Source organism: Chiloscyllium punctatum, chromosome 8 (genome assembly GCF_047496795.1).
Source record: "Chiloscyllium punctatum isolate Juve2018m chromosome 8, sChiPun1.3, whole genome shotgun sequence".
Taxonomy (NCBI): domain Eukaryota; kingdom Metazoa; phylum Chordata; class Chondrichthyes; order Orectolobiformes; family Hemiscylliidae; genus Chiloscyllium; species Chiloscyllium punctatum.
Window position 1 is genome coordinate 131,581,392 of NC_092746.1, and position 26,671 is coordinate 131,608,062.

General features: G+C 49.0%; 1 protein-coding gene across 10 annotated transcripts in view; it reads left to right on the forward strand.

Annotated features, from left to right (window-relative positions):
- Window positions 1–26,671, forward strand: part of LOC140480929 (IQ motif and ankyrin repeat domain-containing protein 1-like) — a 343,897-nt gene that overhangs the window by 223,468 nt on the left and 93,758 nt on the right. For all 10 annotated transcript variants that reach the window (XM_072576526.1, XM_072576521.1, XM_072576525.1 and 7 more), the window contains 2 exons: window positions 9,479–9,597; window positions 18,616–18,780. In XM_072576526.1, coding sequence (XP_072432627.1) covers window positions 9,577–9,597; window positions 18,616–18,780 — 186 coding nt within the window. In that variant the 5' untranslated portion in view covers window positions 9,479–9,576. The remainder of the gene's footprint in view (window positions 1–9,478; window positions 9,598–18,615; window positions 18,781–26,671) is intronic.

The following is a 26,671-nucleotide window of genomic DNA, read 5'->3' on the forward strand; positions in this document are numbered from 1 at the left end:
TGGTGTGATCTTGCTGGTGAAGGAAGAGATCAGTGCTGTCTTGAGAAATGACGTAAGCACAGGAGATCAAGACATGGAATCAGTGTGGGTAGAAATGGGAAAAAGCAAAGGAAAGAAGTACCTGGTAGGAGTAACCTACAGATTCTCCAACCAGTAGTTCTGCAGTGGGGTACTGTATAAACCAGGAAATAGTAGAGGCTTGCAAGATGTGCCAATGGGCTGAGAAGTGGCAGATGGAGTTTAATTCAGATAAATGTGAGGTATTGCATTTTGGGAAAGCAAATCTTAGCTGAACTTATACACTTAATGGTAAGATCCTAGGGAGTGTTGCTGAACAAAGAGACCTTGGAGTGCTGGTTCATAGCTCCTTGAAAGTGGCATCGCAGGTAGATAGGATAGTGAAGAAGGTGTTTGGTATGCTTTTCTTTATTGGTCAGAGTATTGAGTACGGGAGTTGGGAGGTCATGTTGTGGCTGTACAGGACATTGGTTAGGCCACTGTTGGAATATTGTGAACAGTTCTGGTCTCCTTCATATCAGAAAGATGTTGTGAAACTTGAAAGGGTTCAGAAAAGATTTACAAGGATGTTGCCATGCTTGGAGGATTTGAGCTACAGGGAGAGGCTGAACAGGCTGGGGCTATTTTCCCTGGAGCATCGGAGGCTGAGGGGTGACCTTATAGAGGTTTACAAAATTATGAGGGGCATGGATAGGGTAAATAGGCAAAGTCTTTTCCCTGGGGTCAGGGAGTCCAGAACTAGAGGGCATAGGTTTAGGGTGAGAGGGGAAAGATATAAAAGGGACGTAAGGGGCAACTTTTTCACGCAGAGGGTGGTACGTGTGTGGAATGAGCTGCCAGAGGAAGTGGTGGAGGCTGGTACAATTGCAACATTTAAAAGGCATTTGGATGGGTATATGAATAGGAAGGGTTTGGAGGGATATGGGCCGGGTGCTGGCAGGTGTGACTAGATTGGGTTGGGACATCTGGTTGGCATGGACGGGTTGGACCGAAAAGTCTGAGTCCATGCTGTACGTCCCTATGACTTTATGAGTCTATGAAAGGTATGGCAATAATCATGGATGATTTTTACATGTATATAGATTGGAAATCAAATTGGCAAGGGTAGCCCGCATTCAGATTTCATTAAATGTATTAAAGATTGTTTCTTGAAGCAGTATATTATGGAACCACCCAGGCTACTCTGGGAGTAATAAGGAGAGATTAACTGATTACATCAAAGTTAAGGATCCTCTAGGGAGTACTGACCATTATATGATAAAATTCAAAATCCAGTTTGGGGGTGAGAGAGTGGAGTGCCACAGTAGTGTCCTGGAATTAAGCAAAGGAAATTATATAGGAATGAGGACAGGTTTGGCCGGCGTAGATTGGGCAGGAAGGCTAAATGGTAAGTCAGCAGATGTGCAGTGGCAGATGTTTAAGGAGCTTCTCAATTCCTCACAACTAAAATATATCCCAGTGAGAAAGAAAGATAGTAAGGGGGTGGGGGTGGGAGTAAAAGAAAAGGCTAAACAAGGAGGTCAAGGACAACATAAAGACAAACACTAAGGTGTACGGTATTGCAAAGGGCAGTGGCAAGCGAGAGGTTTGGGAAACTTTCAAACATAAACAAAGGGATACTAAATAAATTAATAAAAGAGATAAGGTAAATGATGAAAGAAAACTAACACAAAATACCAAAAAGGATATCAAAAGCTTCTATAGGTATATAAAAGGGAAGAGAGTTGCTCATATAAATATTGGTCCCACTGGAAGATGAAGCTAGAGAGTTAATATTGGGGAACACTGAGATGGCAGAGATGCTGAATCAACACTTTGCCTCAGTCTTGATAGTGGAGGACAATAGTACCATTCCTGTTGGAATAGGCAGGTCAGAGGCAATAGGAAGGGTACGACTTAGGACAATCAATATAGAGAGGGAAAAGGTACTCAGCAAGCTGTTAGGGTTGAAGATAGACAGCTCGTCTGGGCCTGATGGCCTACATCCTAGGGTATTAAAGGAAGAGGTGGCAGAGACTGGGGATCCATTGGAGAGTGTTAGAGAGTCAGGATAGATGGATTTTTTTGCAGTTACAGTAGATAATAAAGAAAGTGAATGGAACTTTCGCTTTTATAGCTAAAGGAATAGAATATAAAGATACAGAGGTTTTGTTGCAGCTATACAAGGCATTGGTGAGACCACAACTGGAGTACTGTGCACAGTTTTGGTCCCTTATTTGAGGAAAGATGTAGTGGCATTGGAGGCAGTTCTGAGGAGGGTCACCAGGTTGATCCCAGAGGTGGGGGGTTTACCACATGAAGAGAGATTGAACAGTTCAGGCCTATACTCTCTGGAATTTAGAAGAATGTGGGGAGATCAAATTAAGGTATTCAATATGATAAAAGGTGTAGATAAAATAGAAATGGAGCAGATGCTTCCTCTAGTGGGGCATTCTGGGACGAGAGGATAAAGGGAAGCAAATTTAACACCGAGTTGAGGAGAAACGACTTCTCCCAAAGGGTTGTGAATCTATGGGACTCGCTCCCCCAAAGGGCAGTGGGTGCTGGGACAGTGAGTACATTTAAGGGGGAGTAAGACAGAGTTTTAATTGCTAATGGGTTACAGGGTTATGGGGAGAAGGCAGGAAAGTTGAGACGAGGAGTATATCAGACACAATCAAATGATGGAGCAGACTCAATGGGCCGAATGGCCTAATTCTGCTGCTATATCATAGAATCCCTACAGTGTGGAAACAGGCCCTTTGGCCCAACAAGTCTACACCAAATCTCCAAAGACTGACCCATTCCCCTACCCTATATTTACCCCTGACTAATGCACCTAGCCTACACATCCCTGAACACTGTGGGCAATTTAGCATGGCCAATTCACCTAACCTGCACATCTTTGGATTGTGGGAAAAAATACCAGAGCACCCAGAGGAAACCCACGCAGACACGGGGAGAATGTGCAAACTCCACATAGACAGTCGCCCACAGTTGGAATCGAACCTGGATCCCTAGCACTGTGAGTACTAACTATGGCATGGTGGCTCAGTGGTTGGTGCTGCTGCCTCACAGTGCCAGAGATCTAGGTTCGATTCCTGCCTCAGGCGACTGTCTGTGTGGAGTTGCACATTCTCCCTGTATCTGTGTGGGTTTCCTCCGGGTGCTCCGGTTTCCTCCAACAATCCAAAGATGTGCAGGTCAGGTGAATTGGCCATTCTAAAATTGCCCCTAGTGTTAGATGCATTAGTCAGGGGTAAATAAAGGATAGGGGACTGGTTAGTCTTCAGAGGGTTGATGTGGATTTGTTGGGCCAAAAGACCTGTTTCCATTCTGTAGGAAATCTAATCTTACTGGGCCACCATGCCACCCTGTTTTATGAAGTGATGGAGTAATTGTATCAGAGAAGCTTGTATTAAATTAGATTCCCTACAGTGTGGAAACAGACTCTTCGGCTCAACCAGTCCACACCAACCCTCCGAAAAGTAACCCATCCAGGCTCACTTCCCTCCGACTAATGCACCTAACCCTATGGGCAATTTAGCATGGCCATGCAGACACGGGGAGAATGTGCAAACTCCACACAGACAGTCGCCCAAGGCTGGAATCGAAACTAGGCCCCTGGCTAACCACTGAGCCACTGTGTCGCCCTAGATCAGATGATTGCAAAGCTCACGCTAGCTAGTTAGAGGAGGCTGGAGAGATCAAGAGAGGCAAGATGATGAAAGGAATTAGATGTGCACATAAGAATTTTAAAGTAGATTCAGGAATCAATGTAGGTCACACAGCACAAAGTGAAGGGAATTATGTCCAAAATAATAAAAGGGCATATGTGGTTCGCATGGCCTCCTGTTTATGGAGGGTACAGTGTTGCTCATTGGCAGCTGTCTCAGTGAGCTACCATTTGTGAAGCTGCACATTGTGTGAGGTTGTGGATGAGGAGCGAGACGGAGTGTTTTGGAGATGTTTGTTGCTTGGTAAGGAATCCAGGTTTGCCCTTCCCCTGCATCATGACTCATCCTTATCTGTGATGAGTGTGTTTGCAATTCCATGCAGTGCTAAACTTGTAAAACCTGTACTTAATTGAAAGGAACTAGTGTAATGTGCTATCAGTACTGAACCCTGCTTTACATATTTAGCAGTCACAGAATGCATTCTTCCTCATACTTGGCCTTCTATATATAACTACCCCAGCTTTCAATACCAGCCTCCCAGACTTGACAATCACTGATACAGAACTTTCCACTCAGACTCCCAAACTGATGTTTATAGGAATGTTATGAATTTACATAATGACAGTATTCTTGTTGATTGAGTGATAACGTCATTTCATCCTTGACAAACCTGTTTTCTTTGTGCCCTACATAATAAGGGAGAGGTGATGGTATCATCACTGTACTGTTAATCCAGAGACCCAAGGAATGCGAGATTCAAAGGGGTTTACAGCATGGAAACAGGCTACCCAGTTTTCACAATTAAACTCGACAAATTTCCTCCATTTGATCCATATCTCTCCATACTTATCGATCCATGCATCTCTTCAAATAGTTATCTTTTTAATAGAATCTCTACAACCTGGAAGCTGGTCATTCGGCCCATCAAGTCAACTCAGACCCTCCAAAGGGGATCCCACCCAGACCAACCCCTCTACCCTACCCCTGTAACCTTGCATTTCCCATGGCAAATGTGAGGACTGCAGATGCTGGAAACCAGCGTTTAGATCAGAGTGGTGCTGGAAAAACACAGCAGGTCAGGCAGCATCCGAGGAGCAGGAAAATCAACGTTTCGGGCAAAAGCCCTTCATCAGGAATGGAGGCAGGGAGACTCCAGGGTGGAGAGATAAATGGGTGGGGGGGTGGGGCTGGGGAGAAAGTAGTATAGTGTACACTAGGTGAGTGGGGGTGGGGATGGAGGTGATAGGTCAGAGAGGAGCGTGGGACCAGGGGTAGAGGATTTGAGCTATAGGGAGAGGCTGAACAGGCTGGGGCTGTTTTCCCTGGAGCGTCAGAGGCTGAGGGGTGACCTTATCGAGGTTTATAAAATCATGAGGGGCATGGATAGGATAAAAAGACAAAGTCTTTTCCCTGGGGTCGGGGAGTCCAGAACTAGAGGGCAAAGGTTTAGGGTGAGAGGGGAAAGGTATAAAAGAGACCTAAGGGGCAACTTTTTCACACAGAGGGTGTTACGTGTATGGAATGAGCTGCCAGAGGATGTGATGGAGGCTGGTACAATTGCAACATTTAAAAGGCATTTGGATGGGTATATGAATAGGAAGGGTTTGGAGGGATATGGGCCGGGTGCTGGCAGGTGGGACTAGATTGGGTTGGGATATCTGGTTGGTATGGACGGGTTGGACCGAAGGGTGTGTTTCTGTGCTGTACATCTCTATGAATCTATGACTCTGTGACTTCCTCTGGTAGCTCATTCCATACACATATCACCCTCAACGTGAAAAAGTTGCCCCTTAGGTCCCTTTATATCTTTCCCCTCTCACCCTAAACCTATGCCCTCTAGTTCTGGACTCCCCCCACTCCAGGGAAAAGACCTTGTCTGTTTGTCCTATCCATGCTTCTCATGATTTTATAACCTCTATAAGGTCACCCCTCAGCCTCCGATGCTCTGGGGAAAACAGCCCCAGCCTGTTCAGCCTCTCCCTATAGCTCAAACCCTCCAACCCTCGTAACATCCTTGTAAATTATTCCTGTACCCATCCAAGTTTCACAACATCCTTCCACTAGGAAGGAGACCAGAATAACACACAATATTCCAACAGTGGCCTAACCAATGTCCTGTACAGCTGCAATATGACCTCCCAACTCCTGTACTCAATACTCTGACCAATAAAGGAAAGCATACCAAACGCCTTCTTCACTATCCTATCTACCTGTGACTCCACTTTCAAGGAGCTATGAACCTGCACTCCAAGGTCTCTGTGTTCAGCAACACATCTGTTTCTATGACAGTGTCACAGATGAGAGAGATGTTGAGCTGATTAGTACAACTTCTGTTCCTTTGGAGAATGCACTCACATTTAGCTCAGCGACCACCTTCAGAACATAGCAACAGGAGGCCATGCAGACCATCAACTCTATTCAACAACTCAATTAGATAATGTTTTTTTCTGTACCTATCGACTTGTCTTGGTTTCATCACCGTTATTCCTCTTTACCTGGCAAAACGTTATCAATGTCCGTTTTGAAATCTGGCTGTAACTATATAGAAGTCTTTGAAGGAAGCTGAACCCGTTTAGAATGCTGTTGAGAAAACATATGGGACCTTCCAGTGAGAGGCATTTTGCACAGAAAGCAGGGAACTCATTTTAAATCGTTACAAAACATTGGATGGGGCCTAATTGTGTTATTATTCTGGGATAAGCAGTTTCCAAAGGATGGTGAGGTTTTTGTCAAAGTGCATCATGGTACTAGGGATGTGGAACTTGAGATAAACTGGCGATATGGATATTCATCATCATGAAGAGTTTTGGTACTTGTAATAATTATAACCCACCAGCAACAGAAGGATTGCTAACCAGAGGACATAGACTTCAGATAATTAACAAAAGACTCAGAGCCAATAGTGCAATGCAGTAAATTGTGTTAAGTGGGAATGTGTTGCTCGAAAAGATAATAGGAACAAGTTCACTAATAGCTGTCAAAGAGGAATAAGATAGATGCTGGGGAGAGGATGAATTGATTAGCTCATTAAAGAGCGGGCACAGCAGGATGGTCTGAATGACCTCCTCCTCATGGAATTAAAGAATAGTTACAATAGAGAAGGATGCCATTCTGTCCCATCAGGATCCATGCTGCTTCTTTACAAGAGAAATTCACCTGGGGCCACTCACTTACCTTTTCCCCATAACCCTGCAAACATTTCCTCTTCAGATAATACATCAGTTTCCTCTTGGATGGCACACTTGCCTCTTTCTCCACCACATTTAGAGGCTGCACAGTGGCTCAATGATTAGCACTGCTGCCTCACAGCACCAGGGTCCCAGGTTCGATTCCAGCCTCAGGCGACTGTCTGTGTGGAGTTTGCACATTCTCCCCGTGTCTGCGTGGGTTTGGTCCGGGTGCTCCGGTTTCCTCCCAGAATCCAAACATGTGCAGGTTCGGTGAATTGGCCAAGCTCAATTGCCTGTAGTGTTAGGTGCATTAGTTAGGGGAATGGGTCTTGGAGGGTCGGTGTGGATTTGTTGGGCCAAAGGGCCTGTTTCCACACTGTAGGGAAACTAATCTAAACATCCTCAGGTACTGCACTCCTGATCCTAACCCCTTGCTGTGTGAACTATGTTTTCCTCATGTCATCATTGTTTCTTTTCAATGTGTGTCTTCTGGTCCTCGATCCTTATGCAATGGGAACAGTTTCCCCTCCTCCGTGGATATGAACCCGTCTGAATATGTCCATCAAATCTATTCAAACTTTTCCCTCCGGAGAACACCTACTCCAATTTATCCACATAACCAGACATCCTCATCTCGAATGATCCTGTGAACTCTCACCCAGTCTGGAGCTTTATGTGATTCCAGACTCACTTCAACATGATGACACTAAACTGATTTTTGGTGAGTTTGAAAATCGCCCAGTACTATCCAAATTGTTACAAAAAACTACAGGTTTTTGAAGGAGAGGCCCACTAGCAATCTCTCAAGAGTTGTGATACAGGGGAGATAAAAATATAGAGCTGGACTTGGAATTAAATAGAGTGACACTTCTGCAAGATGCTCAACACTGAAGGCCTTCTTATTTCTTCATAAATAATCAGGAGGCTGGAAGAACACAGCAAGGCAGGCAGTATCAGGAGGGAGGGGGACACAGCAAGGCAGGCAGCATCAGGAGGGAGGAGAACACAGCAAGGCAGGCAGCATCAGGAGGGAGAGGGACACAGCAAGGCAGGCAGCATCAGGAGGGAGGGGGAACACAGCAAGGCAGGCAGCATCAGGAGGGGAGGGGGACACAGCAAGGCAGGCAGCATCAGGAGGGAGAGGGACACAGCAAGGCAGGCAGTGTCAGGAGGGAGGGGGACACAGCAAGGCAGGCAGCATCGAGAGTGAGAGGGACACAGCAAGGCAGGCAGTATCAGGAGGGAGAGGGACACAGCAAGGCAGGCAGTATCAGGAGGGAGAGGGACACAGCAAGGCAGGCAGTATCAGGAGGGAGGGGAACACAGCAAGGCAGGCAGTGTCAGGAGGGAGGGGGACACAGCAAGGCAGGCAGTATCAGGAGGGAGGGGGACACAGCAAGGCAGGCAGTATCAGGAGGGAGGGGGACACAGCAAGGCAGGCAGTGTCAGGAGGGAGGGGGACACAGCAAGGCAGGCAGTATCAGGAGGGAGGGGGACACAGCAAGGCAGGCAGCATCCCCCAGCCTCCTGATACTGCCTGCCTTGCTGTGTTCCTCTCCCTCCTGATGCTGCCTGCCTTGCTGTGTCCCCCTCCCTCCTGATACTGCCTGCCTTGCTGTGTCCCTCTCCCTCCTGATACTGCCTGCCTTGCTGTGTCCCCCTCCCTCCTGATACTGCCTGCCTTGCTGTGTCCCTCTCCCTCCTGATACTGCCTGCCTTGCTGTGTCCCTCTCCCTCCTGATGCTGCCTGTGTTGCTGTGTTCCCCCAGCCTCTTGCTTGTCTTCTTTGGATTTCAGCGTCTGCAGTTATTTTGTCTATAACCTTCTTATTTCTTAAGGTCTCACTCAGTAAGCAGGTTTTCCCTCCTGCACTGTGCATGCCAGTCAGAACCCTGTCCTGAGTGAAGAGCATGGTCTTTGCCACCCTGCAGTATCAGTATAGCTAACGAACAAGACCAGTGTGGGTTACTGACTGTGGAGGTGATCGGTGAACAGGACCTTCTTCAAATAAGGCTGTGATTTACTGAGTGGTCTGTGATATAGCTCATGTAATTCATGTCATCATGTTGAGAAGTCTGTAGCTCAGTTTAGCACATCGAAACAAGGAGCAGGTAATTCCTTCAAGGGTAATGTCAAATACATTATCTGAGATTTTTGATAGATAAATCATGAAAATAAAAGCACACTTTATTACCATAATGAAGAGACCATGCAGAACTCTGGGTGATTCCCTGTCTCATTTTCTGTAAAGTTGGGCACGTATCTGTTTCCTTGTCCTTTGGTTTATATTTCTAATCTATAATGCACAAAGTGTGGAGTCAAACTTAAAAACAAAGTTTGAGCAGAGAATTTAGACAAGTCTGAGGATAATATTGAGGGAGTGATGTATTTGTACACTTCCTCCTTTCATACTGCATGTGTTGAGCTCTGGTTCTGCGAGTGACATGCTTCCTACTGTGCTCAGAAGGTACTCGTTGTGTCTAGTTGTTGCTGTCCAGTTGGAATTGGAAGTCAGTTTTAGGGTAACATGGAATTAAATGGGTGCATCAGCACATTTCAGTCAAATAAACCTTCTGGTCTTTCATTCTGGGGTGGTCTCCATGTGGACAGCGTGTAATTTCTGTTTTTCCACAGAGAGGTCTGCCATCATCATTCAGTGTGCATGCCGTCAGTATCTTGCAAGGAAGGAAAGGATCAAACGTATCACAGCGAGGGAGAACTATGAGGAATTAATGGAGCAACTTCAGAGAGAGGTAGGAGAACCACAATAGAGCAAGCAGTCATGTTCACCCAGGCACCCGTTCACATCCTTGTTCATTCCTGTCTGCCTGGAAAAGAAAACAGGAAAGCTGGCCCAGCTATGACTAACAAGGGGAATTAAGAATAATGTTAGATCCAAAGAAGAGGCACAGAAACTGGCCAAAAAAGGCAGCAGGTCGGAGGATTGGAAACAGTTTAAATTAAAGGGATTGATTGATTGATTGGAAAATTGCAGCATGCTGTTGTGCAGAGAGACCTGGGTGTCCTTGTGCATGAATCTCAAGAGGTTGGTTTGCAGGTGCAGCAGGTAATTAAGAAGGCAAATGGAATAGTGTCCTTCATTGCTAGAGGATTGCAGTTTAAAACCAGGGAGGTTATGATGTAGCTGTGTACAGGGTGCTGGTGAGGCCACACCTGGAGTATTGTGTACAGTTTTAGTCTCCTTACTTGAGGAAGGATATTCTGGCATTAGAGAGTCTACAGAGGAGGTTCATCAGGTTGTTTCCGGAATTGGGAGGAGTGTCTTAGGAGAGATTGAGTAGACTGGGACTGTACTCACTGGAATTTAGAAGAATGGGGGGGGGGGGGGGGGGGGATCTTATAGAAACATACAAAATTATGGAGGGGATTGATAAGATAGAAACAGGGAGGTTGTTTCCACTGGTGGGTGAAACCAGAACAAGGGGGAACAGATTTAGGACTGAACTGACGAGGAACTTCTTTACCCAAAGGATTGTGAATCTGTGGAATTCCCTGCCCAGTGAAGCACTTGAGACTACCTCATTGAATGTTTTTTAAGGCAAAAATTTTGAACTGTAAAGGTTATGGTGAAAGGGTGGGTAAATGGAGCTGAGTCCATAAAAAGATCAGTGGGGCCAGATAACCCAATCCTGCTGCCATTGCTTATGATTTTATGATTGAGGGTGAAAATGGAGCCTGACACTAAGTTTGCAGGTAAAAACAATGACTGCAGATGCTGGAAACCAGATTCTGGATTAGTGGTGCTAGAAGAGCACAGCAGTTCAGGCAGCATCCAAGTAGCTTCGAAATCGACGTTTCGGGCAAAAGCCCTTCATCAGGAATAAAAGTTAGGGCTTTTGCCCGAAACGTCGATTTCAAAGCTACATGGATGCTGCCTGAACTGCTGTGCTCTTCCAGCACCACTAATCCAGAACTAAGTTTGCAGGGAACATGGAAACTGATTGTCAAAGTTTATATAGGTATATGTAGAGGAAGCGGTTAGTATAACAAATTACAGTCAGAAACATGGGAAGTTATAGTGGGCAACAAAGTGGGAGCTGACCAATTAAAAAAATAAAACAAAGAGCTATAGATGCAGAAAATCTGACAAGAAAATACTGATTGGTGGAAAAACTCATCTGATTTGGCAGCATCTGTGGGCACAGTTAACATTTTGAGCCCTAAAGGGTCACTGAAAGGTCACCCATTCACTCTACTTACTCTCCACACCAGACCTGTTCGACTAAAAAATATCGTAGCTCTGGATTCACAAAGGAGGACACAAATAATTTCCCAAAAATATTCGAGAACCAGGGGTCAAGAGAGAGGGTGGAAACTAAAGGAAATCAATATTAATAGAGTAATGGCTTTCTGAATATTGATTGGATTAAATCCTGAGCAAAAGTGAGGACCGCCGATGCTGGAGAGCAAAGATCAGATTAGAGTGGTGCTGGAAAAGCACATCAGGTCAGGCAGCATCCGAGGAGCACGAAAATCGACGTTTTGGGCAGGAGCCCTTTATCAGGAATGAGCAATCCCCACAGCCTGAAAATCTGTGTAACAGCGTACTTAAGGAAGTGACCTTGTGGGCAATTTGATGGTCAGCTTTCAAGATTGTATAGAGTCTGGAACAGTTCCTGGTGAATTGGAGGCTAGCAAATGTGAACTACTGTTTAAAAAGGAATTCAGGCAGCATCTGAGGAGCAGGAAAATCGACGTTTCAGGCAAAAGCCCTTCAGCAGGAATAGAGCACACCCTCAGCACTGACCCTCCAACAGTGCGGCACTCCCTCAGCACTGACCCTCCAACAGTGCGGCACTCCCTCAGCACTGACCCTCCAACAGTGCGGCACTCCCTCAGCACTGACCCTCCAACAGTGCGGCACTCCCTCAGCACAGACCCTCCGACAGTGTGGCGAAACCTCAGCACTAACCCACCGACAATGCGGGACTCCCACAGCACTGAACCTCTGACAGTGCGGCACTCCCTCAGCACTGACACTCTGACAGTGCGGCACTCCCTCAGCACTGACCCTCCAACAGTGTGGCACTCCCACAGCACTGACCCTCTGACAGTGCGGAACTCACTCAGCACTGACCCTCCGACAGTTCGGCACTCCCTCAGCACTGACCCTCCGACAGGGCCCACTCCCTCAGCACTGACCCTCCGACAGGGCCCACTCCCTCAGCACTGACCCTCCGACAGGGCCCACTCCCTCAGCACTGACCCTCCAACAGTGCGGCACTCCCTCAGCACTGACCCTCCGACAGGGCCCACTCCCTCAGCACTGACCCTCCAACAGTGCGGCACCCCCTCAGCACTGACCCTCCGACAGTGCAGCACCCCCTCAGCACTGGCCCTTCGACAGTGCGGTGGTCCCTCAGCACTGACCCTCCGACAGTGCAGCGCTCCCTTAGCACTGACCCTCCGACAATGCAACGTTCCCTCAGCACTGACCATCCGACGGTGCGGCACTCCCACAGCACTGACCCTCCGACAGTGCGGCACTCCCAGAGCACTGATCCTCCGATAGTGTGGCAATCCCTCAGCACTGACCCTCCAACAGTGCGGGACTCCCTCAGCACTGACCCTCCGACAGTGTGGCACTTCCTCAGCACTGACCCTCCAACAGTGCGGGACTCCCTCAGCACTGATCCTCCGACAGGGCCCACTCCCTCAGCACTGACCCTCCGACAGTGCGCCACTCCCTCGGCAATGACGCATCAAAGTGCGGTGCTCCCTCAGCACTGACCCTCCGACAATGCAGCGCTCCCTTAGCACTGACCCTCCGACAATACAGTGCTCCCTCAGCACTGGCCCTTCGACAGTGCGGCGGTCCCTCAGCACTGACCCTCTGACAGTGCGGCACTCCCTCAGCACTGACCCTCTGACAGTGCAGCGCTCCCTCAGCACTGACCCTCGGACAGTGCGGCGCTTCCTCAGCACTGACCCGCCGACAGTGCGGTGCTCCCTCAGCACTGACCCTCCGACAGTGCGCCACTCCCTCGGCAATGACGCATCAAAGTGCGGTGCTCCCTCAGCACTGACCCTCCGACAATGCAGCGCTCCCTTAGCACTGACCCTCCGACAGTGCGGCACTCCCTCAGCACTGACCCCCAACTGTGTGTTACTCCTTCAGCACTGAGCCTCTGACAGTGAGGCACTCCCTCAGCACTGACACTGACAGTGTGGCGATCCCTCAGCACTGACCCTCTGATAGTGCGGCACTCCCTCAGCACAGACCCTCCGACAATGTAGCACTCCCTCAACACTGACCCTCTGACAATGCAGCACTCCCTCAGCACTGACCCACCGATAGTACAGTGCTCCCTTAGCACTGACCTGCCAACAGTGCAACAGTGCAACAGTGCAATGTAGTGTACATGGATTTTAGTAAGGCATTTGATAAGGTTCCCCATGGTAGGCTTATGCGGAAAGTCAGGAGGCATGGGATAGAGGGAAATTTGGCCAATTGGATAGAAAACTGGCTAACCGGTCGAAGTCAGAGAGTGGTGGTAGATGGTAAATATTCAGCATGGAGTCCAGTTACAAGTGGAGTTCCGCAGGGATCAGTTCTGGGTCCTCTGCTGTTTGTAATTTTTATTAATGACTTAGATGAGGGAGTCGAAGGGTGGGTCAGTAAATTTGCAGATGATACAAAGATAGGCGGAGTTGTGGACAGTGAGGAGGGCTGTTGTCGGCTGCAGAGGGACTTAGATATGATGCAGAGCTGGGCTGAGGAGTGGCAGATGGAGTTCAACCCTGCCAAGTGTGAAGTTGTCCATTTTGGAAGAACAAATAAGAATGCGGAATACAGGGTTAATGGTAGGGTTCTTGGTCAGGTGGAGGAACAGAGGGATCTTGGGGTCTATGTACATAGATCTTTGAAGGTTGCCACTCAGGTGGATAGAGTTTGTAAGAAGGCCTATGGAGTATTATCGTTCATTAGCAGAGGGATTGAATTCAAGAGTCGTGAGGTGATGTTGCAGCTGTACAGGACTTTGGTTAGGCCACATTTGGAGTACTGTGTGCAGTTCTGGTCGCCTCACTTTAGGAAAGATGTGGAAGCTTTGGAGAGGGTGCAGAGAAGATTTACCAGGATGTTGCCTGGAATGGAGAGTAGGTCATACGAGGATAGGTTGAGAGTTCTCGGCCTTTTCTCGTTGGAACGGCGAAGGATGAGGGGTGACTTGATAGAGGTTTATAAGATGATCAGAGGAATAGATAGAGTAGACAGTCAGAAACTTTTTCCCCGGGTACAACAGAGTGTTACAAGGGGACATAAATTTAAGGTGAAGGGTGGAAGGTATAGGGGAGATGTCAGGGGTGGGTTCTTCACCCAGAGAGTGGTGGGGGCATGGAATGCGCTGCCCGTGGGAGTGGTAGAGTCAGATTCATTGGCGAGCTTTAAGCGGCATTTGGATAGGTACATGGATGGGTGCTTAATCTAGGATAGAAGTTCGGCACAACATCGTGGGCCGAAGGGCCTGTTCTGTGCTGTATTGTTCTATGTTCTATGTTCTATGTTCTATGTTCCCTCAGCACTGACTCTCGGACAGTACGACGGTCCCTCAGCACCATCCCTCGGACAGTGCAGCACTCCCTTAGCACTGACCCGCCAACATCGAACATAGAAAAACATAGAAAAATACAGCGCAGTACAGGCCCTTTGGCCCTCGATGTTGCGCCGATCCAAGCCCACCTAACCTACACTAACCCACTATCCTCCATATGCCTATCCAATGCCCGTTTAAATGCCCATAAAGAGGGAGAGTCCACCACTGCTACTGGCAGGGCATTCCATGAACTCACGACTTGCTGAGTAAAGAATCTACCCCGAACATCTGTCCTATACCTACCACCCCTTAATTTAAAGCTATGCCCCCTCGTAATAGCTGACTCCATACGTGGAAAAAGGTTCTCACTGTCAACCCTATCTAAACCCCTAATCATCTTGTACACCTCTATCAGGTCACCCCTAAACCTTCTTTTCTCCAATGAAAACAGTCCCAAGTGCCTCAGCCTTTCCTCATACGATCTTCCTACCATACCAGGCAACATCCTGGTAAACCTCCTCTGTACCCGTTCCAGTGCCTCCACATCCTTCCTATAATATGGCGACCAAAACTACACACAATACTCCAGATGCGGCCGCACCAGAGTCTTATACAACTGCAGCATGACCTCAGGACTCCGGAACTCAATTCCTCTACCAATAAAAGCCAGTACGCCATATGCCTTCTTCACCGTACTATTTACCTGGGTGGCAACTTTCAGAGATCTGTGTACATGGACACCAAGATCCCTCTGCTCTTCCACACTACCAAGTAGTCTACCATTAGCCCAGTAATCCATCTTTTTGTTACTCTTACCAAAGTGAATCACTTCACACTTAGCTACATTGAACTCCATTTGCCACCTTTCTGCCCAGCTCTGCAGCTTATCTATATCCCGCTGTAACCTGCCACATCCTTCCTCACTGTCTACAACTCCTCCGACTTTCGTATCATCCGCAAACTTGCTCACCCAACCTTCTAGCCCTTCCTCCAGGTCATTTATAAAAATGACAAACAGCAATGGTCCCAAAACAGATCCTTGCGGAACACCGCTAGTAACTGCACTCCAAGATGAACCTATACCATCAACTACTACCCTCTGTCTTCTTCCAGCCAGCCAATTCCTAATCCAAACCTCCAACTCACCCTCAATGCCATACCTCCGTATTTTCTGCAGTAGCCTACCATGAGGAACCTCATCAAACTCCTTACTAAAATCCATATACACCACATCTACCGCTTTACCCTCGTCCACCTCCTTAGTCACCTTCTCAAAGAATTCAATAAGGTTTGTGAGGCACGACCTGCCCTTCACAAAACCATGCTGACTATCCTTGATCACATTATTCCTATCCAGATGTTAATAAATCCTATCCCTTACAATTCTCTCTAAGACTTTGCCCACAACAGAAGTGAGACTCACCGGCCTATAGTTACTAGGGTTACCCCTACTCCCCTTCTTGAACAAGGGAACTACATTTGCTATCCTCCAGTCTTCTGGCACTATTCCTGTAGACAACGAGGACATAAAAATCAAGGCCAATGGCTCTACAATCTCCTCCGTTGCTTCCCAGAGAATCCTAGGATAAATGCCATCAGGCCCAGGGGACTTATCTATTTTCACCCTTTCCAGAATTTCCAACACCTCTTCCCTACATACCTCAAAGCCATCCATTCTAATTAATTGTGACTCAGTATTCACATCGGCAACAATGTCCTGTTCCTGAGTGAATACTGATGAAAAGTATTCATTCAGTGCCTCCCCAATCTCTTCAGCCTCCACACGCAACTTCCCATTACTATCCTTGACTGGACCTATTCCTACCCTAGTCATTCTTTTATTCCTGACATATCTATAGAAAGCCTTTGGGTTTTCCCTAATCCTACCAACTAAGGACTTTTCATGTCCCCTCCTTGCTGCTCTTAGCTCTCTCTTTAGATCCTTCCGGGCTACCTTATAACTCTCAATCGCCCCAATTGAACCTTCACGCCTCATCTTTACAAAGGCCGCCCTCTTCCCTTTAACAAGGGATTCCAATTCCTTATTAAACCACGGCTCCCTCACACGACCCTTTCCTCCCTGCCTGACAGGTAGATACTTATCAAGGACACCCAATAGTTGCTCCTTGAACAAGCTCCACATATCAATTGCGCCCTTCCCTTGAAGCCTACTTTTCCAAGCCACGCATCCTAAGTCTGATCCTAAGAACAGTGCAACGTTCATTCAGCACTGACCCGCCGACAGTGTGACGCTCCCTCAGCACTGACCCACCGACAATGCGGTGCTCCCACAGCACTAACCCTCCAACAGTACGGCTCTACCTCAGCACTGACCCCCAACAGTGCGGTACTCCCTCAGCACGGAGCCTCTGACAGAGTGGCACTCCCTCAACACTGACCCTCCAACAATGTGGCGATCCCTCAGCACTGACCCGCCGACAGTGTGGCGCTCGCTCAGCACTGACCCTCCGACAGTGCGGCACTCCCTCAGCACTGACCCTCCGACAGTGCGGCACTCCCTCAGCACTGACCCTCCGACAGTGCGACGCTTCCTCAGCACTGACCCTCCGACAGTGCGGCACTCCCTCAGCACAGACGCTCCAACAGTGCGGCACTCCCACAGCACTGACCCTTCAACAGTGCGGCACTCACACAGCACTGACCCACTGACAGTGCAGCACTCCCACAGCACTGACCCTTCAACAGTGCGGCACTCCCACAGCACTGACCCACTGACAGTGCGGCGATCCCTCAGCACTGACCCTCCGACAGTGCGGCGATCCCTCAGCACTGACCCCCCGACAGTGCGGCACTCCCTCAGCACTGACCCTCCGACAGTGTGGCGATCCCTCAGCACTGACCCCCCGACAGTGCGGCACTCCCTCAGCACTGACCCTCCGACAGTGCGGCGATCCCTCAGCACTGACCCCCCAACAGTGCAGCACTCCCTCAGCACTGACCCTCCAACAGTGCGGCGATCCCTCAGCACTGACTCTCTGACAGTGCGGCACTCCCTCAGCACTGACCCTTCAACAGTGCGGCACTCCCACAGCACTGACCCCCCGACAGTGCGGCACTCCCTCAGCACTGACCTGCCGACAGTGCAGCACTCCCTCAGCACTGACCCTCCAATTGTGTCCACTCCCTCAGCATTGACCCTTTGACAGTGCCCACTCCCTCAGCAGTGACCCTCCGACAGTGCAGCGATCCCTCAGCACTGACCCTCCGACAGTGCGGCGCTTCCTCAGCACTGACCCTCCGACAGTGCGGCACTCCCTCAGCACTGACCCTCCAATTGTGTCCACTCCCTCAGCATTGACCCTTTGACAGTGCCCACTCCCTCAGCAGTGACCCTCCAACAATGCGGCACTCCCTCAGCACTGTCCCTCCAACAGTTGCAACTCCCTCAGCCCTGTCCCTCCAAAAGTGCGCACTCACCCAGCACTGACCCTCCAACAGTGCTGCTCTCCCTCAGCACTGACCCCCAACTGTATGGTACTCCCTCAGCACTGACCCTCCGACAGTACAGTGCTCCCTCAGCACTGACCCTTCGACAGTACAGTGCTCCCTCAGCACTGACCCTCCGACAGTGCGGCGCTCCCTCAGCACTGACCCTCCGACAGTGCGGCGCTTCCTCAGCACTAACCCGCCGAAGGTGCGGCGCTCACTCAGCACTGACCTTCCGACAGTGCGGCACTCCCTCGGCAATGACCCATCGACAGTGCGGCGCTCCCTCAGCACTGGCCCTCCGACAGTGCGGCACTCCCTCGGCAATGACCCATCGACAGTGCGGCGCTCCCTCAGCACTGACCTTCCGACAGTGCGGCACTCCCTCAGCACTGACCTTCCGACAGTGCGGCACTCCCTCAGCACTGACCCGCCGACAGTGCGGCACTCCCTCAGCACTGACCCTCCGACAGTGCGGCACTCCCTCAGCACTGACCCTGTGACAGTGCGGCACTCCCTCAGCACTGACCTTCCGACAGTGCGGCACTCCCTCAGCACTGACTCTCCAACAGTGCGGCACTCCCTCAGCACTGACCCTCCGTCAGTGCGGCACTCTTCAGATGTTAATCTCCTGAGGCAGCTTCAGGGAAACTTTAAAGTTGTTGTTTTTGATGGTATTATGGTTATTTTACATTTTCCTTTGAATTACAAGGCTAGTATTTGATTGCTTTGTTGTTGTAATTCCTAATCTATGTCTGTTTCTGCTAGGCCTTTGTTGCTCTAGTGAAGAGAGAGCAAGAGGCAGCAGCGAGAGAACGTGAAAAAGAACAGAAGGAACGAAAGCAGAAACAGGAGGAGCAGAAACGTCGCACCCGGATGTTGGAAGCAGCCTTTGATGGGGATGTGGACGAGATGAAAGCATTGTTAAAGGAGGTCAGAAGTTTGGAAAGGCTTGGTAAATTAGTGTTAGTTATTGTTTTGGAGTCTGTGCTAGACCATAAGAACTAGGAGCTGGAGTAGGCCATCTGACCCTTCAAGCCTACTCCGCCATTCAATAAGATCATAGCTGATCTTTTCGTGTTGAAGAGTGTGGTGCTGCAAAAGTAGCATCTGAAGAGCAGGATCCACTTGCCCACCCTCTCTCCAGAACCCTTAATTACGTTACTCTTCAAAAAAGTTATCTATCTTAACTTCAAAGACATTTACTGAGGACGCCTCAACCACTTCCCTGGACAGAGAATTCCATCACTTCACAACCCAGCAGGTGAAGAAGTTTCTTCTCAGTTCAGTCTGAAATCTGCTCCCTGTAATCCTGAGGCTATGCCCTCTTGTCCTGGTTTCACCTGCCAGTGGAAACATCCTCTCTACATCTATCTTATCGATTCCCTTCATAATTTTATATGTTTCTATAAGATTCCCCCTTCATTCTTCTGAATTCGAATGAATATAATCCCACTGTACTCAGTCTTCTCATAAGGCAACCCCCGTCAACTCCAGAATCAGTCTAATGATGGTCTTCTTACTGATATCATAACCTCTTACTAGTTTTTTATTGATGTATCATAGAAAGCATCCTATCTGGATGCATCACAGCTTGGTACAGCAACTGAGAGTTGTGAACACAGCCCAGTCCATCATACAGACCAGCCTCGCACCCATTGCCTCTGGTTAGACTTCCCACTGCCTCAGGACAGCAACCAACATCACCATACACCCCTCCCACTCTGGTTACATTCTCTTCCAACCTCTTCCTTCAGGCAGAAGATATAAAAGTTTGAATACATGTACAAACAGATTCTAGAAGGGCTTCTTCTCTGCTATTATCAGATGTTTGAATGGGCCTCTCAAATGTCAATTTGGACTTGTCTCTCTGCACCGTCCCTGCAGCTGTAACACTTTCTGTTACTCAGGTGCACTTTGTATGGTACTGTCCTACCTAAATAGCACTGTATGGTACTGTCTTACCTAAATAGCACTGTACTAAATAGTACTGTCCTACCTAAATAGCACTGTATGGTACTGTCCTACCTAAATAGCAAAATAACACTTTTCACTATATCTCAGTACTTGTGGCAATAATAAATCAAACTCCTGATTTGTTCTTTGAAATGAAAAATGTGTTGCTGGAAAAGGTTCCCCATGGTAGGCTTATGCGGAAAGTCAGGAGGCATGGGATAGAGGGAAATTTGGCCAATTGGATAGAAAACTGGCTAACCGGTCGAAGGCAGAGAGTGGTGGTAGATGGTAAATATTCAGCCTGGAGCCCAGTTACAAGTGGAGTTCCGCAGGGATCAGTTCTGGGTCCTCTGCTGTTTGTAATTTTTATTAATGACTTAGATGAGGGAGTCGAAGGGTGGGTCAGTAAATTTGCAGATGATACAAAGATAGGTGGAGTATTGGACAGTGAGGAGGGCTGTTGTCAGCTGCAGAGGGACTTAGATATGATGCAGAGCTGGGCTGAGGAGTGGCAGATGGAGTTCAACCCTGCCAAGTGTGAGGTTGTCCATTTTGGAAGAACAAATAAGAATGCGGAATACAGGGTTAATGGTAGGGTTCTTAGTCAGGTGGAGGAAAAGAGGGATCTTGGGGTCTATGTACATAGATCTTTGAAGGTTGCCACTCAGGTGGATAGAGTTTGTAAGAAGGCCAATGGAGTATTATCGTTCATTAGCAGAGGGATTGAATTCAAGAGTCGTGAAGTGATGTTGCAGCTGTACAGGACTTTGGTTAGGCCACAGTTGGAGTACTGTGTGCAGTTCTGGTCGCCTCACTTTAGGAAAGATGTGGAAGCTTTGGAGATGGTGCAGAGAAGATTTACCAGGATGTTGCCTGGAATGGAGAGTAGGTCGTACGAGGATAGGCTGAGAGTTCTCGGCCTTTTCTCGTTGGAACGGCGAAGGATGAGGGGTGACTTGATAGAGGTTTATAAGATGATCAGAGGAATAGATAGAGTAGACAGTCAGAAACTTTTTCCCCAGGTACAACAGAGTGTTACAAGGGGACATAAATTTAAGGTGAAGGGTGGAAGGTATAGGGGAGATGTCAGGGGTGGTTTCTTTCCCCAGAGAGTGGTGAGGGCATGGAATGCGCTGCCCGTGGGAGTGGTGGAGTCAGAATCATTGGCGACCTTTAAGCGGCATTTGGATAGGTACATGGATGGGTGCTTAATCTAGGTTAGAAGTTCGGCACAACATCGTGGGCCGAAGGGCCTGTTCTGTGCTGTATTGTTCTATGTTCTATGTTCTATGTTCTAAAAGTGCAGCAGGTCAGGTAGCATCCAAGGAACAGGAGAATCGACGTTTCAGGCATAAGCCCTTCTTCAGGAGAAACGTCGATTCTCCTGCTCCTTGGATGCTGCCTGACCTGCTGTGCTTTTCCAGCAACACATTTTCAGCTCTGATCTCCAGCATCTGCAGTCCTCACTTGTTCTTTGAAATGTCAATCATCTTCACGAATTATTCCTTTTCCCTCTAAATGTATTCAATTTATCAATCTAATAAGGCACCAACCAAGTGATTTGTGCAGCTGAGACTATGCATATCATCTCCTAGTGATTTCATATCATTCCAGTTCTCCCAACTTGTACATCCATGATTGGGTTTGATTGTTTTATTGTATGATTTAATTTGATTTATTATTATCACATGTACTGAGGTACAGTGAAAAGTACTTTAAAAAAATTTATTTGTGGGATGTGGGCTTCACTGGCTGGGCCCAGCATTTATTGCCCGTCCCTAGTTGCCCCCTTGAGAAGGTGGGGGTGAGCTGCCAGCTTGAATCACTGCAGTCTGTGGCTGTGGGTTGACCCACAATGTCCTGAGGGAGGGAATTCCAGGATTCTGACCCAGTGACAGTGAAGGAACAGCGATATATAGTGGCTTGGAAGGGAACTTGGAAGGGGTGGTGTTCCCATTTACCTGCTGCCCTTGACCTTCTAAATGGAATGATAAAAACCAAAAGAACTACAGTTGCTGGAAATCAGAAATAAAATCAGAAATTGCTGGAAAGGTTCAGCAGATCTGGCAGCATTTCAGGGTCTGAGGAAGGGTCTCTGATTTCGCTCCAAAGATGCTGCTAGACCTGCTGAGCATTTCCAAGAATTTCTGTTTGAGTAGATGGAAGTGGTATTGGGTTTGGAAGGATCCTGTCTGAGGATCTTTGATGAATTTCTGCAGTGCATCTTGTAGATAGTACACACTGATACTACTGAGTGTCGGTGGGGGAGGGAGGGGATGTTTGTGGATGTGGTGCCAATCAAGTGGCTGCTTTGTCCTGGATGGTGTCAAGATTCCCGAGTGTTGTTGGAGCTGCCCCCATCCAGGCAAGTGGGGAGTATCCCATCACACTCCTGACTTGTGCCTTGTAGATGGTGGACAGGCTTTGGGGAGTCAGAACGTAAGTTACTTGCCGCAGTATTCCTATCCTCTAACCTGCTCTTGTAGACACTGTGTTTAAATAGCTAATCCAGTTGAGTTTCTGGTCAATTTTAACCCTCAGGATGTTGATGGTGGGGGATTCAGTGATGATAGCATCATTGAATATCAAAGGGCGGTGATTAGATTGGCACTTATTGGTGATGGTCATTGCCTGGCATTGAGGAGAAAGTGAGGGCTGCAGATGTTAGAGAACAGAGTGGAGAGTGTATTGCTGGCATAAGCCATCATCAGGAGGGCTTTGTGTGAAACGTTGATTCTCCTGCTCCTCGGATGCTGTCTGACCTGCTGTGCTTTTCCAGCACCACACTCTTTACGTGGCATTTGTGTGGCACAAATATTACTTGCCACTTATCAGCACAAACCTGGATCTCATTACATTTGAACATGGGCTGCTTCAGTATCTGAGGAGTGGCAAATGGTGCTGAACATTGTGCAATCATTGGTGAACATCCCCACTTCTGACCTTATGATGGAGGGATGGTCACTGATGAAGCAGATGGTCAGGCACAGGACATTATCCTGGAGGTCAAAACAATGACTGCAGATGCTGGAAACCAGATTCTGGATTAGTGGTGGTGGAAGAGCACAGCAGTTCAGGCAGCATCCAAGTAGCTTCCAAATCGACGTTTCGGGCAAAAGCCCTTCATCAGGAATAAAGGCAGAGAGCCTGAAGTGTGGAGAGATAAGCTAGAGGAGGGTGGGGATGGGGAGAAAGTAGCATAGAGTACAATGGGTGAGTGGGGGAGGGGATGAAGGTGATAGGTCAGGGAGGAGAGGGTGGCGTGGATAGGTGGAAAAGCAGATAGGCAGGTAGGACAAGTCCGGACAAGTCATGGGGACAGTTACTGAGCTGGAAGTTTAGAACTAGGGTGAGGTGGGGGAAGGGGAAATGAGGAAACTGTTGAAGTCCACATTGATGCCCTGGGGTTGAAGTGTTCCGAGGCGGAAGATGAGGCGTTCTTCCTCTAGGCGTCTGGTGGTGAAGGAGGCCCAGGACCTCCATGTCCTCGGCAGAGTGGGAGGGGGAGTTGAAATGTTGGGCCACGGGGCAGTGTGGTTGATTGGTGCGGGTGTCTCGGAGATGTTCCCTAAAGCGCTCTGCTGGGAGGCACCCAGTCTCCCCAATGTAGAGGAGACCGCATCGGGAGCAACGGATACAATAAATGATATTAGTGGATGTGCAGGTGAAACTTTGATGGATGTGGAAGGCTCCTTTAGGGCCTTGGATAGAGGTGAGGGAGGAGGTGTGGGCGCTGGTTTTACAGTTCCTGCAGTGGCAGGGGAAAGTGCCAGGATGGGAGGGTGGGTTGTTTGGGGGTGTGGACCTGACCAGGTAGTCACGGAGGGAACAGTCTTTGCGGAAGGCGGAAAGGGGTGGGGAGGGAAATATATCCCTGGTGGTGGGGTCTGTTTGGAGGTGGCGGAAATTAGATTAGATTACTTACAGTGTGGAAACAAGCCTTTTGGCCCAACAAGCCCACACCGACCCGCCGAAGCGCAACCCACCCATACCCATTCCCCTACATCTACCCCTTTACCTAACACTACGGGCAATGTAGCATGGCCAATTCACCTTACCTACACATTTTTTGGACTGTGGGAGGAAACCGGAGCACCCGGAGGAAACCCACGCAGACACGGGGAGAACGTGCAAACTCCACACAGTCAGTCGCCTGAGGCGGGAATTGAACCCGGGTCTCTGGCGCTGTGAGGCAGCAGTGCTAACCACTGTGCCACCGTGCCGCCCAAAATGTCGGCGGATGATTTGGTTTATGCGAAGGTTGGTAGGGTGGAAGGTGAGCACCAGGGGCGTTCTGTCCTTGTTACGGTTGGAGGGGTGGGGTCTGAGGGCGGAGATGCGGGATGTGGACGAGATGCGTTGGAGGGCATCTTTAACCACGTGGGAAGGGAAATTGCGGTCTCTAAAGAAGGAGGCCATCTGGTGTGTTCTGTGGTGGAACTGGTTCTCCTGGGAGCAGATCCGGCGGAGGCGGAGGAATTGGGAATACAGGATGGCATGTTTGCAGGAGGTAGGGTGGGAAGAGGTGTAATCCAGGTAGCTGTGGGAGTCGGTGGGTTTGTAAAAAATGTCAGTGTCAAGTCGGTCGTCACTAATGGAGATGGAGAGGCTCCACTCTCGTCCAGAAACTGCCCACATACGTTCGAGATACCACCCATGCCCTCCACCTCCTCCAAGAGTTCAGTTTCCTGGCTTCCAACACCTCATCTTCACCATGGATATCCAATCCCTCTACACCTCCATCCGTCATGACCAGGGCCTCCAAGCCCTCCGTTTTTTCCTCTCCAGACGTCCCCAACAGTACCCTTCCACCGACACTCTCATTCGTTTGGCCGAACTGGTCCTCACCCATAACAATTTCTCCTTTGAATCCTCCCACTTCCTCCAGACCAAAGGGGTAGCCATGGTCACACGTATGGGCCCCAGCTATGCCTGTCTCTTTGTTGGCTATGTAGAACAGTTGATCTTCCGTAATTACACTGGCACCACTCCCCACCTCTTCCTCCACTACATTGATGACTGCATTGGCGCCACCTCGTGCTCCCGCGAGGAGGTTGAGCAATTCATCAACTTCACCAACACATTCCACTCTGACCTTAAATTTACCTGGACCATCTCTGACACCTCCCTCCCCTTCCTGGACCTCTCCATCTCCATTAGTGACGACTGACTTGACACTGACATTTTTTACAAACCCACCGACACTCACAGCTACCTGGATTACACCTCTTCCCACCCTACCTCTTGCAAAAATGCCATCCCGTATTCCCAATTCCTCCGCCTCCGCCGTATCTGCTCCCAGGAGAACCAGTTCCACCACAGAACACACCAGATGGCCTCCTTCTTTAGAGACCGCAATTTCCCTTCCCACGTGGTTAAAGATGCCCTCCAACGCATCTCGTCTACATCCCGCACCTCCGCCCTCAGACCCCACCCCTCCAACCGTAACAAGGACAGAACGCCCCTGGTGCTCACCTTCCACCCTACTAACCTTCACATAAACCAAATCATCCGCCAACATTTCCTCCACCTCCAATCAGACTCCACTACCAGGGATATATTTGCCTCCCCACCCCTTTCTGCCTTCCGCAAAGACCGTTCCCTCTGTGACTACCTGGTCAGGTCCACACCCCCCTACGACCCACCCTCCCATTCTGGCACTTTCCCCTGCCACCGCAGGAACTGTAAAACCTGCGCCCACACCTCCTCCCTCAATTCTATCCAAGGCCCTAAAGGAGCCTTCCACATCCATCAAAGTTTTACCTGCACATCCACTAATATCATTGATTGTATCCGTTGCTCCCGATGTGGTCTCCTCTATATTGGGGAGACTGGGCGCCTCCTAGCAGAGCGCTTTAGGGAACATCTCCGAGACACCCGCACCAATCAACCAAACCGCCCTGTGGCCCAACATTTCAACTCCCCCTCCCACTCTGCCGGGGACATGGAGGTCCTGGGCCTCCTTCACCGCCGCTCCCTCACCACCCGACACCTGGAGGAAGAACGCCTCATCTTCCGCCTCGGAACACTTCAACCCCAGGGCATCAATGTGGACTTCAACAGTTTCCTCATTTCCCCTTCCCCCACCTCACCCTAGTTCTAAACTTCCAGCTCAGTAACTGTCCCCTTGACTTGTCTGGACTTGTCCTTCCTGCCTATCTCCTTTTCCACCTATCCACTCCACCCTCTCCTCCCTGACCTATCACCTTCATCCCCTCCACCACTCACCCATTGTACTCTGTGCTACTTGCTCCCCACCCCCACCCTCCTCTAGCTTATCTCTCCACGCTTCAGGCTCACTGCCTTTATTCCTGATGAAGGGCTTTTGCCCAAAACGTTGATTTCGAAGCTACTTGGATGCTGCCTGAACTGCTGTGCTCTTCCAGCACCACTAATCCAGAAATAGGACATTATCCTGATGAACTCCTGTAGTGATGCCCTGAAGCTGAGATGACTGATCTCCCACAACCACAAATATCTTCCTCTGTGCCAGATGTGACTCCAATCAGCCGAGAGTTGATACCCATTTATTTGAGTTTTGTGAAGGATCCTGATGCCACACTCAGTCAAATGCGGCCTTGATGTTATGGTCATTACTCTAATCTTAGCTCTGGAATTCAGCTCTTTTCTCCATGTTTGAACCAAGGCTGTACCATTGCTGGAATGTTGTTCGGGCCTGTACCCTTTGCAGTAACCAGTGTCCCCAGCCAGTTTCTTAATATCACATGGACTGAATCGATTTGATTCAAGACAGTTATGCTGCTGACAACTGGAGGATTCCGAGATGGATCTTCCCCCAACATTTCTGGCTGTAGATGACTGAATGCTTCAGTCTTATCTCGTGCACTGATGTGATGGGCTCTTCCAC